At 43.7% G+C, this 19,146-nt stretch overlaps 1 protein-coding gene across 1 annotated transcript in view; it reads right to left on the minus strand.

The window, feature by feature from the left end:
* LOC100076583 (annexin A8) overlaps nucleotides 1-17,521 on the minus strand; it is a 33,505-nt gene extending 15,984 nt beyond the window's left edge. Inside the window, exons 1-7 of the mRNA XM_029059197.2 lie at nucleotides 17,387-17,521; nucleotides 17,225-17,269; nucleotides 8,835-8,925; nucleotides 5,969-6,063; nucleotides 4,944-5,057; nucleotides 3,229-3,319; nucleotides 2,444-2,523 (exon numbers count right to left, since the gene is read on the minus strand). Coding sequence (XP_028915030.1) covers nucleotides 2,444-2,523; nucleotides 3,229-3,319; nucleotides 4,944-5,057; nucleotides 5,969-6,063; nucleotides 8,835-8,925; nucleotides 17,225-17,245 — 492 coding nt within the window. The 5' untranslated portion in view covers nucleotides 17,246-17,269; nucleotides 17,387-17,521. The remainder of the gene's footprint in view (nucleotides 1-2,443; nucleotides 2,524-3,228; nucleotides 3,320-4,943; nucleotides 5,058-5,968; nucleotides 6,064-8,834; nucleotides 8,926-17,224; nucleotides 17,270-17,386) is intronic.
* Nucleotides 17,522-19,146: the final 1,625 nt, after the last annotated feature.

The following is a 19,146-nucleotide window of genomic DNA, read 5'->3' on the forward strand; positions in this document are numbered from 1 at the left end:
CTCCCTCTAATAATAATAATGTTGGTATTTGTTAAGCGCTTACTACGTGCAGAGCACTGTTCTAAGCGCTGGGGTAGATACAGGGGAATGAGGTTGTCCCACGTGAGGCTCACAGTCTTCATCCCCATTTTACAGATGAGGGAACTGAGGCACAGAGAAGTGAAGTGACTTGCCCATAGTCACCCAGCTGACAAGGGGCGGAGTCGGGATTCAAACCCATGACCTCTGACTCCCAAGCCCGGGCTGTTTCCACTGAGCCATGCTGCTGCTCTCCCTCTAGAATATAAGCTTCTGGTGGGCAAGAGACATTTCTACAAAATGTGTGGCATGGTACCCTCCCAAGTACTCGGCCAGTGTCCTGCACAGAGAAAGTGCTGCATACATGTCACTGACTGTACATTCTCTCCATTTAATCTGGAGCTCTGCATGAAGAGAACAGTGACTAAGCTTTATTTCTCTTACTCTTACTACTACTAATGCCTGGGAGCCAGAAGACATGGGTTCTAATTCCAGCTCTCTCACTGGCCAGTCACTTTATTTCTCTCTCTCTGAACCTCAGTTTCCTCATCTGTAAAATGGGAATGAGGTCCGTCTCCTGCCTAGCTCTTAGATTATGAGCCTGGATTGGCCTAGGGATTGTGTCTGATCCGATATCTTTCAGTCAATCAGTGTCACTTACTGAGCACATATTGTGTGAAGACCACTTTACTAAACAAATGGGAGAATGCATCCCCCTCTTACCTGGCAGATCTCCTACTACAACCCAGCCCACAGACTTCACTCCTCTAATGCCGACCTATTCACCCTACCTCGATCTAGACTGCCTCGCCTTCGACCTCTCGTCCGCATCCTCTGAGACCTGGTACTCCCTCCCTCTTCATATCCTATAGACCATCACTGTCCCCACCTTCTGAGCCTTAATGCAGTCAATCTTCAAAAAGCCTTCCCCATCTATTTCATTTCCCCTACGCAAGCTGCCTCTGCATTGCCTACACATTGAGCTCACTCTCCCTTCAGTGTCGCCTATTGTTCTCTCCTCTATACTTATTAAGCACTTGCTAACTATCCCACCCAGCAGCATGGTGTAGTGGTTAGAGCACAGACCTGGGAATCAGAAGGTCATGGGTTCTAATCCCAGCTCTACCACTTTGCTGTGTGGCTTTGGGTAAATCACTTAATTTATCTGTCCCTCAATTACCTCATCTGTAAAATGGGGATTAAAATAGTGAGCTCCATGCGGGACAGGGACAGTGTCCCAACCAATTTGCTTTTATCCACCCTAGCGCTTAGTAGGGTACCTGGCACATTGTAAGCACTTAACAAGCCTTACCAGACTAAGCCCCCCTTTTCCTCTGTTCCTCCTCCCCTCCCCATCACCTTGATTCCCTCCCTCTGCTCTAGCCCCCCACCCCCTGCTCACAGCACTTGTGTATATATGTACGTATTTATTATTCTATTTATTTTATTAATGATGTGTATATATCTATAATTCTATTTATTTCTATTGATGCTATTGATTCCTATTTACTTGTTTACTTGATGTCTGTGTCTCCCCTTCTAGATTCTGAGCCTGTTGTTGGGTAGGGATTCTCTCCATTTTTTGCTGAATTGTACTTTCCAAGCGCTTATTACATTGCTCTGCACACTATAAGAGCTCAATAAATACGACTGAATGAATGAATGAACAAATACCGTAATTATTATTGTTAATTTATATACTCTTATACCCTGACATTTCCCTGATCTATAGATATTTCTTTGTCTTACCCCCTTAAATTTGTAAGCACTTAGAGCGTGCCTATCAACTCCATTGTATGCTACTCTCCCAAGCATTTAGTAATTTAGTATAGTTCTCTGCACACAGTAAATGCCCAGTAAATACCGCTGATTGACTGATTGATTATATCAACAGAGTAGATAGACATGAGCCCTGCCCTTCAGTCAGTCAGTTGTATTCACTGACTGCTTAGTGTATATAGAACACTCTACTAAGTGCTTGGGAGAGTATAATGTAATGATAGACACATTTCCTGCCCACAGTGAGATTACAGTCTAGAGGGGGAGATAGATATAAATATAAATAAAATGAATTACAGATATATACATAAGGGCTGTGGGCTGGAGGGGGAATGGATAAAGGGAGCAAGTCAGGGTGAGGCGGGAAGGAATGGGAGACGAGGAAAGGAGGGCTTAGTCAGAGAAGGTCTCTTGGAGGACATATGTCTTCAACCAACAGGAGAGTAATTGCCTGTTGGATCTGAGGAGGGAGAGTGTTCAAGGCCAGAGGCAGGACGTGGACGAGAGGTCAGTGGGGAGATGGACGATATTGTGGTACAGTAAGAAGGTTAGCTTTACTTCAAGGAGCTTGTATTCTTTCCCAGCATTCAGGATAGAGCAAGGCCTTCACAAATTCCATAATTATTAGAACCAAGACCACTTTTACCTGAAGAAGGCACACTAAGATCCTCTCCAAATATCCACTCGTATCTGACTTAATGTCCTCTTCCAGGTTGGAACCGTACTCTGCAAAGGAACATGTAGTGTTAATCTCAACGATGACTCATCCTCAATACTCTTTTTGAAACCTTTCAACACATGGCTGGCGAATTTTAATTCTATGGTTCCTTTAACTCTTACTATTGTCAGTGGGTTCTCCAGGTCGGTGTACTTATCATTATTGAATGAACTCTTTATGCTTTGTTCAATCAGTTCTCCCATAAGACATGCTTTCACTATGTGTTTTGGATAGATGGTGGTGAGGGAATTAGAGAGCCAGTGCACGTCAACCGGGACAGAACTTGATATGTGGTGTGAAGAAAAGATGTCCATGCTCTCTTACACGTATACTGTAATATCCATTTTCCTTGAAACAGGGTTCGTCGAGAAGCAGCACAAGCCTGGGATTCAGATGACTGTGCTCTAATCCTGGCTTTTCCATTTACCTGTTATGTGACCTTGGGCAAGTCATTGCTTATCTTATGTGTGCTTCAGTTTCCTCATCTGTAAAATGAGGCTTAAATGTTTGGTCTCCCTCCTACTTAGACTGTGAGCCTCACGGACTATTACCTGATTAACTCAAACCTACCCCAGTGCTTAGAACAGTGCTGGACACATAGTAAGCACTTAAATACCATCCAAAAAACAATTGCAATAACAACAAAAAAACCAACAGCCCCACATTCTAGGGCAGTTGAGTGTTCCAGGCATCCAAGTAACAACTAACTTTACCTTCTTCATAAGCCTTCATGATCTCCTGCAGTTGTGCTTTGGTCCGTGATGCCAGGATTTCAATGATGACACCTTCTTTGGTACCTAGACCCTGGACATAGGGGGAAAAAACATGTACAAGTAACATCTACCAAATGATAAAATATTTGAATCCCCAGTGATCTTAAAGGACAACACAGTTTTATGTTATTTTCTGAATTTTGATTGAACATCATTTTATTTAAAATATCTGAACTTTACCCATCTGTTTTCATCCCCTGACAAAAATGGGAACATAATAATAATAATGTTGGTATTTGTTAAGCGCTTACTATGTGCCGAGCACTGTTCTAAGTGCTGGGGTAGACATAGGGGAATCAGGTTGTCCCGCATGGGGCTCACAGTCTTAATCCCCATTTTACAGATGAGGGAACTGAGGCACAGAGCATGAAATTGACATTCTAATTGATGGGGTATATTCTCAAATATAGCCCAGAACTTGTTAGAGCTGAGTTGTACAGTTGCAGTGTTCCCAGGCTTATTAAAAGTGAACACATTTTCTCAGTCTCTAATAATTCCTTTGCAATTACTGCAGTTGGAAAATTGCAATTCTGAATACATTTAATAGTATTTGGGGAGTTTGACTTTGGATTGTACTGCACCAGGCTTATTAAAGAGGACCAAAATTTTCCTCAACTTCTAGCTATCTCTTTGCAATTGCTACAACTGAAAACTTGCAATTCTGAATATATTGAAATAGTATGTGGAGAGATTGGCTTCTGATTTCATTGCACCAACATTTATTGCTCTCAATCTAGGAATTGAGATCAACCTCACTGAGGAGATTTTCCCTGAAGGATAGTAAACTGCAGTGTTTTTCTTCACACAAATCGATAGTGCTAGTGTTCTTTTTGTAGAAAGGCGGGGAAAAGGTGATAGAGTGAGCTTTAATTTTCTTCAGCCTTAAAGTTTGAGGATGGAAAAACTGTACTCATTAGGAAGCTCCCAAGTTTTCCAAGTAAAATAATGGGCTCAGAATTCCTCATTAACACACCTAGTAGAAGTAGTACATTTTATGTCAGTCCACAGGGTCTACTGCACTGTATCAATTGCTCAAAACTCAAAACTCAGAACCAGCACATTCCCTCCCTGCAAGGAACTTACACCTTATGTGAGAGGCAGAACTAAAAATCATTACAAAACAATCTAAATAAATAATTGTACAAATATTTATCTGCTCTCTTCTTACTTGCCCGGGTCATCCCTCCTTCCTGGAACACCCTCCTCTTTCATATCTGACAGATGTGGACTCTTCATCATGCTACTAAAATTATATCTCCTCTAGGAAGCCTTCGTGACTAATCTCTAATCGCCTATATTTCCACTCCCTACTGCATCACCTATACACTTGAGACTACACCTCCTGGGCACTAAAGTATGCATCCCATCCCCTATAGTATTTATGATCATACCTTTATTCTTAATTGCATCCTCTATCTGTGATTTATTTTAAGCTCTGTCTCCTCTGCTAGATTGTAAACTCCTTGAAGGCAGGGATCATGTCAGCTTACTGTATTGTACTCTCCCAAGTGCTTAATACTCTGCACACAATAAGCAACCAATAAATGCCATCTATTGATTGGCGGGAATTTTGTGTATAAATCAACTTGTATGTTTCCTTTGGGAAAAAAAAAACAAGGCATGCATACTATGGTTTCTGGAGGAGATGAAATTACCTTCATCGCATCATGCAGTTCTTTTGCTTCAAATTTATATGGTGGATACATGAGAGCTATGATCAATCTCTCAAACTTGCCACTCAGCTCAGATTTCAAGGTTTCAGTGAGATCCTATTGAAAGGGCAACAATAAATAAAAGATGGATGTCAAAGTTAGAACTTTCTCACAAGCATTTGATGGTGGCAGAAAGTCCTCTAGAAAAATCACTTTTCCGTTCTGTTGAGTCCACATAAAACATTCCATCCTGTCAGTTAGGGTGCTCTGCACATAGTAAGTGCTCAATAAATACTATTGAATTAATGAATGAACTAAATGGAACAATCCCACCCTCATTCATCCTTTTTCAGCAGGAGGTAGTCTATCAGCCCAGCAAGGCACATGTGTGGATTTTGTAATAATAATAATGATGGTATTTGTTAAGCACTTATTGTGAGTCAAGCACTGTTCTAAGTGCTGAGGTGGAGACAAGCAAATCAGGTTGGACACAGGCCCTGCCCCTCATGGGGCTCCCAGTCTTAATTCCCATTTTACAGCTGATGGAACGGTGGCACAGAGAAGTGAAGTGACTTGCCCAAGGCCACAGAACAGACAAGTGGCAGAGCAAGGGTTAGAACCCAGGTCCTTCTGACTTCCAGACCCATGCTCTATCCACTAGACTACACTGCTTCCCTCAGTTGGCTCAGGAAGAGAGGATCAAAAAGTTGGAATTGAACTGTTTTGGGCAAGGCTGGAATAAACAATGCCTAATGGAGATGGATTGCAGAGCCAATAGCTACATTTTTGAAATCCAGAACTCTTAGCTTCAGAACTATTAATACGCCGCTCAGCTGGAGGTTCACCCCCATTAAGTGGGGCCACTTTGAAAGTTGAAGCTATTTTCCAGAGCCTTTGATCCCTAGAGACTTCTGCTCTTTCCTCTTGAGGGGAGACCTGCCCCTGAAGCCAACGGAGCAGTTATATTCATTCATTGACCACTAAGTTGCCCAAGTGACAAACTAGCCCAGCCGGAGTGCTTATTTTACCTTTCCATATTGATTCTTGAATGATTTAGCAATTTGTTGCCGCTGGGCATTGTTTCTCCTGGTGAGGACATCAATTATAGCTTGTTCGTCAGTTCCTGTTGAGCAAATGGAGAACAAGATTTAAGGCTTGAAATAAATGTCCAGACAAAGTCTAAGCATTGGTAAATTCCAAGAATTCCAAAATCCTAGGGCCAAAAAGACAGTGAGATCATTAATTCTACCAGAGGAATCCTAGGAAAGATCTCACCAAAACTATCTTAGGACATAATCATCATCATCATCATCATACTTGTTACGTGCTTATTATGTACCAAGTACTGTTCTAAGCACCGGGGTAGATACAAGGTGTCTGACCCACATGGGGTTCACAGTCTTATTCTAATTTTCCAGATGAGGGAGCTGAGGCCGAGAAAAGTTAAGTGACTTAATAATAATAATGTTGGTATTTGTTAAGCGCTTACTATGTGCCGAGCACTGTTCTAAGCGCTGGGGTAGACATAAGGGAATCAGGTTGTCCCACGTGGGGCTCACAGTCTTAATCCCCATTTTACAGATGAGGGAACTGAGGCACAGAGAAGTTAAGTGACTTGCCCACAGTCACACAGCCGACAAGTGGCAGAGCTGGGATTCGAACTCATGAGCCCTGACTCCAAAGCCCATGCTCTTTCCACTGAGCCACGCTGCTTCTCCACGCTGCTTCTCCAAGGTCACATAGCAGACATGTGGCAGAGATGGGATTAGAACCCAGGACCTTCTGACTCCCAGGCCCATGTTTTTTCCACTAAGACATGCTACTTCAGGTGATTATCCTATTTTGCCTCTTCTGCCTGTCTTCTCTTCCATTTAATATTTGCTTTGGGAGTCAGAGGATCTGGGTGCTAATCCCAGCTCTATCATTTGCCTATTGTGTGACATTGGGCAAATCACTTAGTTTCTTTCTGCCTAAGTTTCCTTCTTTGTAAAATGGAGATTCAATTCCTGTTCTCCCTCCAGTTCCCGGAGGGATTACCTTCTTTCACCACAGGGATGCCCACAGAAAAAGCAAGCATAATTTAGCAAAGCCACCCTTGAATTTTGTACAGCTCCCTCCTATTGAGGTTTTGAACCTAATGTGTAAAAGGGACAGTGTCTGAACGGATTACAGTGCTTGACACAGAGTAAGCATGTAATAAATAGTACTATTAATAATAATGATAATAATATTAATCCCACATTAAATAAGCCTAAATTTAGTAGTAACAGAAGCAGCATGGCGTAGTGGATAGAGCACAGGCCAGGGAGTCTGAAGGTCATTGGTTCTAATCCTGACTTTGCCACTTGTAAGCTGTGTGATCTTGGGCAAGTCATTTCACTTCTCTGGGCCTCAAATCCCTCAGCTGTAAAATGGAGATTGAGACTGTGAGCCCCATGTGGGACAGGGACTTTATCCAACTGGAATTGCTTGTAACTACCTCAGCACTTAGTACAGTTCTTGGCACATAGTAAGTAATTAGAAAATACCACAATTATGTTTGTTATTACTATTAGCGCCCCCAGAAGGGGCTCACAGTTTAAGAAGTATAACTGGGGAGAGGGCACTGGTGACAGACACATCAGGAATGATAATGATAATAATAATTATTATTATCATGATTATAGAATTTATTGAACATTTACTCTGTGCCGGGAACTTTACTAAGCACTGTGATGATTACAGGCAAATTGGGTTGGACACAGTCCTTGTCCTGCACAGGACTCACAGTCTCAATCCCCATTTTATAGATGAGATAACTGAGGCATAGGGATGTGAAGTGACTTGCCCAAGGGCACACAGCAGACAAGTGGCAGACCTGGGAATAGAACCCATGACCTTCTGACTCCCAACCCATGGTTCATTCATTCATTCATTCAGTCAGTAGTATTTATTGAGTGTTTACTATGTGCAGAGCACTGTACTAAGCGCTTGGAATACACAATTCGGCAACAGATAGAAACAATCCCTGCCCATTGATGGGCTTACAGTCCCAGCGCTTAGAACAGTGCTCTGCACATAGTAAGCGCTTAACAAATACCAACGTTATTATTAATAGGGGGAGACGGACAAAAACAAGACAACTTTATTGCAATAAATAGAATCAAGGGGATGTACACCTCATTAACAAAATAAATAGGGTAATAAAAATATATACAAATGAGCACAGTGCTGAGGGGAGGGGAAGGGAGAGGGGGAGGAGCAGAGGGAAAGGGGGGGAAAAGGGGCTTAGCTGAGGGGAGGTGAAGAGCGGGCAGAGAGGGAGCAAAGGGAGCAGAGGGAAAAGGTGAAGCTCAGTCTGGAAAGGTCTCTTGGAGGAAGTGAGCTCTCAGGGCTTTGAAGAGGGGAAGAGAGTTAGTTTGGCGGAGGTGAGGAGGGAGGGCATTCCAGGACAGTGGGAGGATGTGACCCAGGAGTCGATGGCGGGATAGGCGAGAACGGGGGACAGTGAGGAGGTGGGCAGCAGAGGAGCGGAGCGTGCGGGGTAGACAGTAGAAAGAGAGAAGGGAGGAGAGGTAGGAGGGGGCAAGGTGATGGAGAGCCTTGATGCCCAGAGTGAGAAACCACTGGAGGATTTTAAGGAGGGGAGTGACATTCCCAGAGCGTTTCTGCAGGAAGATGAGCCGGGCAGCGGAATGAAGAATAGACTGGACTCGGGAGAGACAGGAGGAGGGGAGATCAGGCAGAAGGCTGACACAATAATCCAGCCGGGATATTATGAGAGGTTGTACCAGTAAGAGAGTCGTTTGGTTGGAGAGGAAAGGGCGGATCTTGGAGATATTAGGGTGAGCCTTTTCAACTGTCATTGAAAACTGGTCAAATTAGGAAAAGCATAGGGAAGTGGAAGCAACTTACCAATTCCCTTCATGGCCTTATAGAGAGTTTCAGCATCTGGGTCAGGATTAAAGTAAGAGCTGCCTTTCACTGTTACACCATTTTGTTCATTCTGGAAAAAGAATAGCAAATACCAGTCCTTACCTATTACCGTTTATAAGAACTGAGTGTCTAATGGGAGAGTTATTGATACTGTAACCATCAGCAGCATTTGCTGAGTGAATGCTGAGTGTTGGGTACCAGTCCCATAGCTGTGTCAGCCCATTCAAGGGCCTGGCCTGTTCCTCAAAGGCACTGATAAACACATCTCCCCTCGCTCCTTTTCACTCTTCCCCTTCCTCCAAAGTCCAGAGACAATAATGCTAATAATTATTGTATGTGTTAACTGCTTATTATGTGCCAGAAACTGAACTAAGCACTGGGGCGGATACAAGTGAACGGGTCGGACACAGTCCCTGTCTCACGTGGGGCTCATGGTCTCAATCCCCATTTTTCAGACGAAGGAACTGAGGCCCAGAGAAGTGAGTGACTTCTCATTTCATATAGCAAGGTCATACAAGGTCATATAGCAAAGTGGCGGAGCTTGGATTGGAACCCACGATCTTCTTACTCCCGGGCCCATGCTCGATCCACAACATGAATTGAAGTTTTATTTTTCCTAATAATAATAACAATAATAAAAATGTTTATAGTGCCCCATTGTGGCATTAGAACACAGTATTATTATTACACTGTTGAAAAGCAGAGTGGCCCAGTGGATAGAGCACATCCTGAGTGTCAGAAGGACCTGCGTTCAAATCCTGCCTTTACCTCTTGGCTGGGTGACCTTGGGCAACTCACTTAAATTCTTTGTGTCTCCGTTACTTTCACCTGTAAAATGGGGATTGGGACATGGACTGTGTCCTATCTGATTAGCTTGTATCTACCCCGGTACTTAGTACAGTGCTTGGCACATAATAGTAAGAGTAATAACGATGATGGTATTTGTAAAGAGCTTACTATGTGTCAAGCACTGTTTTCTAAGCACTGGGGGACACAGTCTCTGGGACACAGACCCAAATGGGGCTCAGAATCTTAATTCCTATTTTGCAGATGAGGGAACTGAGACAAGGAGAAGTGAAGTGAATTGCCCCAGGCCACAGGGCAGATGTGTGGCAGAGCCAAGATTAGAACCCACGTCCTTATGACTCCCAGGCCCCTGCTCTATTCATTCAACAGTATTTATTGAGCGCTTACTATGTGCAGAGCACTGTACTAAGCGCTTGGGATGAACAAGTCGGCAACAGATAGAGACAGTCCCTGCCGTTTGATGGGCTTACAGTCTAATCTATCCACCAAGACATACTGCTTCATATAATAAGTGCTTAGTTCAGTTCTCTCATATGCAAAATGGGGAGCACAGTCCTCTCACTGTGAGCTCCATGGGGGACCTGATTATCTTGTACTTCCCCTTGCACTTAGTACAGTGATTGACACATAATAAGCCCTTAACAGATACCACTGTTAAATACCATTAATAAAAAGTTCTGTCACCCTGGTGTGCTCATGGTGGCCATAATAAATGAGTCTCATATGATAAAAATCTGTGTGTGAACTTCCTAGTGTGCTGTACTACTACCTGCCCCCTTACTCTTTGTGCCCAGCAGAAACATGACAGGCAAGGATAAAAGACAGAGGGCTAGTGAAACTGTGCCAGCCATTATCAGTGTGGCTCAGTGGAAAGAGCCCGAGCTTGGGAGTCAGAGGTCATGGGTACTAATCCTGGCTCAGCTGCTTGACAGCTGTGTGACTCTGCTTCAGTTATCTCACCTGCAAAATGGGGAGTAAATCCTCTTCCCTCCTACTTTGCCTGTGAGCCCCATGTGAGGTGGGGACTGTGTCCAAATTGATTAGCTGGTATCTTCTTCAGGGCTTAGAACTGTGCTGGGTACATAGTAAATACTTAACATATATAATAATAATAGTAATAATAATAGTGAAAATGACAACAACGAGTCCTTAATAGATACCACACAAATGCCGTGATGGAGTCTCCTGTGGAGAACACTGGAGGAGCCTCCGATCTGAAACTTCCAGATGGAGAAGCCGTGTGAGGATTTGGTTACAGGAAGGTGATAATAATAATGATGTCATTTGTTAAGCACTTACTGTGTGCATAGCACTGTTCTAAGTGCTGGGGGGGATACAAGATGATCAGGTTGTCCCTCGTGGGGCTCACAGTCAATCCCCATTTTACAGATGAGGGAACTGAGGCCCGAAGTAATTGTGGTATTTCTTAAGGGCTTACTAGGTTCCAAGCACTGTTCTAAGCACTGAATTTCCCAGTGTCACACTGCAGATAGGTGGCAGAGCTGGGATTAGAATCCAGATCCTTCTGACTCATGAATCCCGAGTGGGACAAATTAACCATCCCCACATCTAGCCTGTGCTATTTACTTAAAACCATCACAGAGAAAAGTTTATATTCTATTTTATTGAAGTGACTCTTTGCCTTCTATTATTTTTATCGATATCTATCAGATTCTCAGGAATCAATATACCATTTCTGTCTCTGCCACAGTCCTGATACAGGCCAGCCAATCTGAAAAAAAGTCTTTTTATCTCTCAAGGCACTGGGCAAAACCCTTCTTCCTCTTTGAAAGCATCCCGCGTTGTCAGAGCAAGGGAAAACCAGCAGAGGGAGAGCTAGGCTCAAGACCCACTTCCCGACTCCTTCAAGCCATTCTCAAAGTTCCTGGAGTTTTCTGCTTAGTGTTGGATACCATGGATTTAATGGGAAAAATAATTGTGGATACCATGGCCGTAAAGATAACAATAATTGTGTTTAATTAAGCACTTACTATGTGCCAAGCCCGGGGGTAGATACTTTACAATCAGGCTCACAATCTAAGGGAAGAAGAGAACCTGGACTTAATCCCCATTTTACAGATGAGGAAACTGAGGGCAGGATTAGAACCCAGTTCCTCTGATTCCCAGGCCTGTGTTCTTTTTCCTAGGTCATCCTGCTTCTCGCTTGGCCATGTCGAGTCGACTTGTTTTTCTAGATGAAAAGGAGACATTTTATTTGAAATGCAAGGAGCAGTTGCATACCTAATGCTGTATTAGGGAAGGCACAATAAATATGTAGTTTTTTATTGTATTTGTTAAATGTTTACTATGTATCAAGCACTGTTCTAAATGCTGGGGTACAAGTTTATCAGGTTGGACACAGTTCCTGTCCCAAAATGGGGCTCACAACCTAACTTGGAGAGAGGAGAAGCAGCATGGCCTAGTGGATAGATCATGGGCCTGGAAGTCAGAAGGACCTGGGTTCTAATCCAGCCCCTGTTACTTATCAGCTGTGTGATCTTGGTCAAGTCACTTCACTTCTTTATGCCTCAGTTACCTCATCTGTCAAATGGGGATTAAGACTGTGAACCCCTTGTGGGACATGAACTGTGTCCAACCTGATTAGCTCTTAGAGCCCTGCTTGACGCAAAGTAAGCATTTAACAGATACCATTAATAAGGAAGATTTAACCCCCATTTTAGATGTGAGATAACTGAGGCACAGAGAGATTAAGTGACTTGGCCAAGATCAAACAGCGGGCAAGTGGCCGGCCTGAGTTTAGAACCCAGGTCTTCTGACTCCCAGGCCTGTGGTCTTTCAAAGAGGCCCTGCTGCTTCCAGATTTTCTCATCTAAGATTCCCATGACAAATGATCTCAGTCCGTAAAGTCGGATTAGATTCATGTTGCCATATAGAAGGGGAGAGCTCTTAGACGAGATAATGATTTGAGGAGACTTTTTCAAATGGTATTTATTAAGTGTTTACTAGGTGCCAGGCACGCTACTAAGTACTGGGATACATGCAAGGTAATCAGTGTTTAAAACAGTGCTTGGCATAAAGTAAGCACTCAACAAGTACCATAAGAAAGATCAATTTTTTGAGTGCTTCCTTTCATTAATTCATTCATTCAATCATATTTATTGAGTGCTTACTGTATGCAGAGCACTGTGCTAAATGCTTGGAAAGTACAATTCAGCAATAAAGAGAGATAATCCCTGACCACAGTGGGTTTATACTCTAGAAGAGGGAAGACAGACAACAAAACAAGTAAATAGGTATCAATAGCATCAATATAAATAGAATTATAGATATGTACACACTAAAACAATTTGACAGGCATTAATATAAATGCATAGAATTACAGATATGTACATATATATATACAAGTGCTGTGGGGTGGAGGGGTAGAGCAAAGGGAGCGAGTCGGGAAGATGGGGAGGAGAGAGGGAACTGAGGAAAAAGGGGGGCTCAGTCTGGGAAGGACTCCTGGAGGAGGTGAGCTTTCAGTAGGGCTTTGAAGGGGGGAAGTGTGCTAGTTTGGCGGATTTGAGGAGGGAGGGCATTCCAGGCCATAGGTAGGACGTGGACCAGGAGTCAATGGCGGGGCAGGCGAAAATGAGGCCCAGTGAGGAGGTTGGCGGCAGAGGAGTGGAGTGTGCGGGCTGGGCTGGAGAAGGAGAGAAGGGAGGTGAAGTAGGAGTGGGCACGGGGATGAAGACCTTTGAAGCCAATACTGAGGAGTTTTTGCTTGGATAGAGTTTTTCCTGGGAGCAGAGCACAGTATTAAATTCTTAGCAGTCTTTGATTGCTGTGGGGGTCGAAGGGATCTACCAGCCTGCCCTGTTTGATATGTGTGTGTGTGTATGTGTGTGTGTATTTGTAGGAAGTCTAGTTTTCCATTCTTCCTTTCCCGGCATCTTACAGCTGGAGACCCCTTTCTGTCCTGCCATGGAGTCTCACGGCGGGGTCTGCACATTTCCATAAAATGATTCTGAAGGACGTCATCACGTGACCCTGCATCATCTCTGTAATTGGAGTGAAGGAACTTGTGCCTGTTTTTGTTTCGTTTGTTTTTAAGGTATTTGTTAAGCACTTATTATGTGCCAGGCTGTGGTAGATACGAGCTTATTGAGTTGGACCCAGTCCCTGTCCCACATGGAGCTCATGGTCTTATTCTCCATTTTACAGATGAGGTAACTGAGGCCCAGAGAAGTGAAGTGGCTTGTCCAAGGTTACAGAGCAGACAAGTGGCGGAGCTAGAATTCGAACCCAGGTCCTGTACTCAAGTGCTTAGTACAGTGCTTGGCACATAGTGCTCAGTAAATATGAATGATTGATTGATTAGTTGACTGATTGACTGCAGAGTTGGATGCCATGGGTGGTTTACCTTACTTACTGTTGCTATTTCTGTTCTCAGCGTTGCCTGGAGCCTCAACAAAGGCGCAGAAAAAGGTGTGTGCCTGCCTCCACACCCTTCCCTGTTCACCTCAATTTCAGGAATGCAGAGAGACCAGCAAAACTAGGGCCTCACCTTGCCTGGGAATAGCCCTAGGGGGGAGAAAGAAAGAGGTGGGAGAGGGGGAGGGCAGAGAGAAGATTTTTCTTTCTCAGAATAAGGGAGGCAGCCCAAAATTTCAAATTTGGAAATTGGGAAAATTTGGAAAAATGACAACTCTGCGAAGAAAAGTTTGTCCCAGCCAAATCAAGGCAGAAGATCAAGCCCAGCTCTGCTTCTGCCTTTCTCAAAGGCTGCTGGGACCTCAACTGCTGGCCCTGTGGAAATGTTGGGAAAAGCAACTCCCAAAAGGGCAGAGAGCCCTGAAAGGCCTCAACAGTCAACAGAGTGGTATTAAGTATCTACGATCGGCGAAGTGGTCCTTTCCTAAAGGTTCAGATAATGAATCTAATTTGGGAGGTAATGTGGTGTAGCAGAAAAAGCAAGAGGCTGGGAGTCAGGAGACTGGATTCTAGTTTATTCTACTGAGAAGCAGTGTGGCCTGTTGGATAGACCAGGGGCCTGTGAGTCAGAAGGACCTGGGTTCCATTCCTGACTGTATCACTTGTCTCCTGTGGGACCTTGGGCACTTCACTTCTCTGAGCCTCAGTTACCTCAACTGTGAAATGGGGATAAGACTGTGAGCCCCACGTGGGACAGGGACTATGTCCAACCCAATTTGTTGTATCCACTCTGACAATAGAACAGTGCCTGACACATACTAACCACTTAACAAATGCCACTATCATTATTATTTTTCCCAATGTTGCCATTGGTCTGCCTTGTGATTTTCAGCAGATCACTAAACCATGTGCCTTAGTTTCTTCAACTGTAAAATGGCAGTAAGGTACCATTCTTCCTCCCTCCCTCTTAGATTATGATCCCTATTTCAGAGTGACAGAAACTGAATCTGATATGATTAGCTTGCGCCTACCCCATCACAGACTATATAGTAAGCCCTTAATAGATACCATAATCATTAGTTTTATTATATTAATCAGAGATGTTTTACTGAAAGAATTATGATTCAACTGGACATGTCTTTACACATTTACAGTAACTCCAGGAATGATTACAACAAATAAGATCATCAACCTCTTTGTCTTCCCTTATTAAATAAATACAAGGCTTGACGGAGTAGTCGTGCGAATGACTATGGAGACACAAAAGTTCTCTTTATTAGCTAGGGGAGAGAGGCCTGCTCAAGCAATATGCACTTTTTTATGGCATTTGTTTAGTGCTTTCTATGTTCCAGATACTGTTTAAGTGCTGGGGCAGATACAAGCTAATCAGGTAGGACACAGTCCCGGACCCACACGGGGCTCACGGTCTTAATCCCCTTTTTACAAATGAGTTAACTGAGGCTCAGCAAAGTGAAGTGACAAGTCACACAGCAGATGAATGGCAGAGTCAGGATTAGAACACAGGTCCTTCTGCCTCTGAGGCCCGTGCTCTATCCACTTGAAGCAGAGATGATGTCTACTAACTCTGTTGTGCTCTCCCAAATACTTAATATTGTACTCTGTATCATGCAAATGCTCAGTAAATAATGATGGATAAATAATATTGATTGATGAATTGAGCAAAACAACCACTATCGTTAGGTTTTCTCCTTTTTTCTTCAAAAGAAGCAATGTCTCCAATGGAAGCAAACATTTCTTCATCACTCTGGTTGGGAGGGAGGGTGGGGTCAAGAGGGTGATCATTTGGGCTCTGGGAGGATGATCTCATAACCGGTGGTTCAGACATCGAGACATCAGCGTGTCCTAGTGGAAAAAGCCCGGGCCTGGGAGTTGGAGACTCCAATCCTAATCCTGCCTGGCGTGTGACCTTTGGCAAGTCACTTAATAATAGTAAGTATAAGAATGGTGGTACTGTTCTAAGAGCTGGGGAAGATACACGATAATCAGGTCAAACACAGACTCTGTCCCACACAGGGCTCACAATCTAAGTAGGAGGGAGAACAGGGATTGATTCCCCCAGTTTATGGATGAGGTAATGGAGGCACGGAGAATTTAAGTGCTTTGGCCAAGGTCACACAGCAGGCAGGAGCTTGGCCTCAGTTTCCTCCTCTACAAAAGTAGGATAAAATAGCTCTTCTCCCTTAGACTAAGAGCCCACTCTGAGACAGGACACTGTGACCTGTCAGTTGTATACCTCAACTGTATATATCTTCATCACCCTATTTATTTTGTTTATTTTGTTTAATGAGATGTACATCACCCTGATTCTATTTATTCATTCATTCAATAGTATTTATTGAGCGCTTACTATGTGCAGAGCACTGTACTAAGCGCTTGGGATGAACAAGTCGGCAACAGATAGAGACGGTCCCTGCCGTTTGACGGGCTTACAGTCTAATCAGGGGAGACGGACAGACAAGAACAATGGCACTAAACAGCATCAAGGGGAAGAACATCTCGTAAAAACCGATGGCAACTAAATAGAATCAAGGCGATGTACAATTCATTAACAAAATAATAGGGTAACGAAAATATATACAATATATTGTATACAATATATACAATAATATATAATATATACAATAATATATATTTATTTGCCATTGTTTTTTTCTTGTCTGCCTGTCTCCCCCGATTAGACTGTAAACCCATCAAAAGGCAGGGACTGTCTCTATCTGTTGCCGATTTGTACATTCCAAGTGCTTAGTACAGTACTCTGCACATAGTAAGCGCTCGATAAATACTATTGAATGAATGAATGAATGAATGAACCTATCTGATTAGAGTGTATCGACCACCATGCTCGGCATGTAGTAAGTGCTTAACAAATATCACAATTTTCTTATGTTGTTACATCCCTTTCCTCTTACAACAGGGCCCAGTTCTAGACAAGAACAAAGATGCAACTGTATCCTCAAATACAGTAAATGGACTTAATCCAAAGGAAAATATTTTTACTATATTGTATAGTAGGTTCAGTTATATATTTTCATACTATATTATATTCCAACAACATCCTTCCCTCAAAGACTGTAGTTTTCATTTCAAAACTTGCTACAAACTCACACATAAGCCAGGTCAAAAACAACAGAAAGTCTTTCTCAAAGATAAAAATATCAACTCACCCAAGCCTTCCACCAAGCCATGTTGTCTGTTCTCTGCTTTTTTTCCTAGTGAAAAGGGGAAAAACACAGGGCCACCATTACTGACAACATGACTATCTCCAGGCAGGATCCCAGCTCTGATGTAAAATTCAGAAAAGCGCTCCACTCTCTCCACAAACTCACCAAGGAACGAATGACCTCTGACAGCCTGCTTCGGATGCGCTGCTGAAGCCAGTTACCCTCTCCGCCGTTCTGCTACTCGGTAACAGGACAGATAAACGTCTCCCTTTCGGCATACCACGCCCTGAAACCAGGTTGGGCGTGTTTTTCTTTACGGAAATGACTTCACGGGTATCTGGCTTCTGTTTGAAGAGTCCCAGCTAGAACCTGTCTGGCCAAGGGAAAGTCAATCCAAACAGAATTGGGAAATGTTTCTCTAGGCATGGATCGGGTGACCCATATAAAAGCTACAAACAGGTTTGTATGGGGCTGGACTTCTACCCTACTCCCATGGCTTTGGCTTTCCAGTTTTGAAGTTGCCTTGGCCTTCCAGTATGAGGCAGTAAGAGGGATACACATTTCTGCTCTTTTGCCCTGGGCCATGGGCTTCTCCCCTCCACCACCCCTGGGACCCACACGTAGCCTATGCCACTCACACCTGGGCAGTTTTATTCTACCTTGTCATGAACCTTCAGAGGGGTCTTCTCACCTACTCCCTCTTAAGGGAAGCAGCATTGCCTAGTGGATAGAGTACGGACCTGGGAGTCAGAGGACCTGGGTTCTCATCATGGCTCTACTACTCATCTGCTGTGTGACCTTGGGTAAATCACTTCACTCCTTTGTGCCTCAGTCATCTCATCTGTAAAATGGAAATTAAGGTTTTGAGCCCCATGTGGGACAGGGACTTTGTCCAACATGATTAGCTTGTATCTACCCCAGTGCTTAGAACAGCGCTTGACACATAGTAAGTGCTCAACAAATATCATCATTATTATTATTATTACTTCCTATGCACATCCACACCTAGCAAGGTGTGTTCTGCTTTGTCATGGACCTTCAGAGAGGTCATCCTACCTACTTCCACTCAACAGAAAGCTTGGGACACTTCCTTCCCATAGCCTATCCTGCTTGATGTTGCCTGTGTCCAACCACAGGGCCCATCACGGACTGCACTTATTACATTTCTCCTTCAACTCAACTATCAGCTCCTTAAGGGCAGGGATTGTGTCAGACTGTAAACTCTTCCCTCTAGATTGTAAATTCATTGTGGGCAGGGAATGTATGTTTATTGTCGTATTGTACTCTCCCAAGTGCTTAGTACAGTGCTCTGCACATAGTAAGCACTCAGTAAATACTATTTAATGAATGAATGAACCCTATTGTATTGTTCTCTCTCAAGAACTCCATACAGTGCTCCGCCCACAATAAGTGCTCCATAAATTCTACTGATTGACTAATTTCTCTCCCTCTTTTGAGTCTCTTTTGTTCTAATCTCTCCCCCTGTCTTTCCCCCACCTCTCCTCTATTTCCTCCATCTCCTTCCTTCCTTTTCCCCAAAGAACGCCACTCTCCCCCATTTTAGGCTCCCCCGGCCCCACCGGCCCCAGCTTGTCGGACCTCACACCTAGATTCACGCTCACGGCCACACCCACACTGATGCCCATTCTCATACTCTCACAGACACACACACCCATACACACTTACTGAAATGCTCAAACCCAGGATATCCTTTACTCCAGCAATAGGGGCAAGTTATGTGTTTACTCAAAATGCCTTGGCTCATGCTGAGTGTGTGGATGTGTGTCCATGTACTTGCATGCTAAATTGCTGTTTTTGTGTTATGTGTATGTGTGTGTGTGTAAGTGAGGTGTAGTCTATCACCCAGCTGTCTCACATTTTTTTTATCATCTCCTTGGGGCCCACCTGCTTCCCCATCCTAATTA

This window comes from Ornithorhynchus anatinus, chromosome 3 (genome assembly GCF_004115215.2).
Source record: "Ornithorhynchus anatinus isolate Pmale09 chromosome 3, mOrnAna1.pri.v4, whole genome shotgun sequence".
Classification (NCBI taxonomy): Eukaryota; Metazoa; Chordata; class Mammalia; order Monotremata; family Ornithorhynchidae; genus Ornithorhynchus; species Ornithorhynchus anatinus.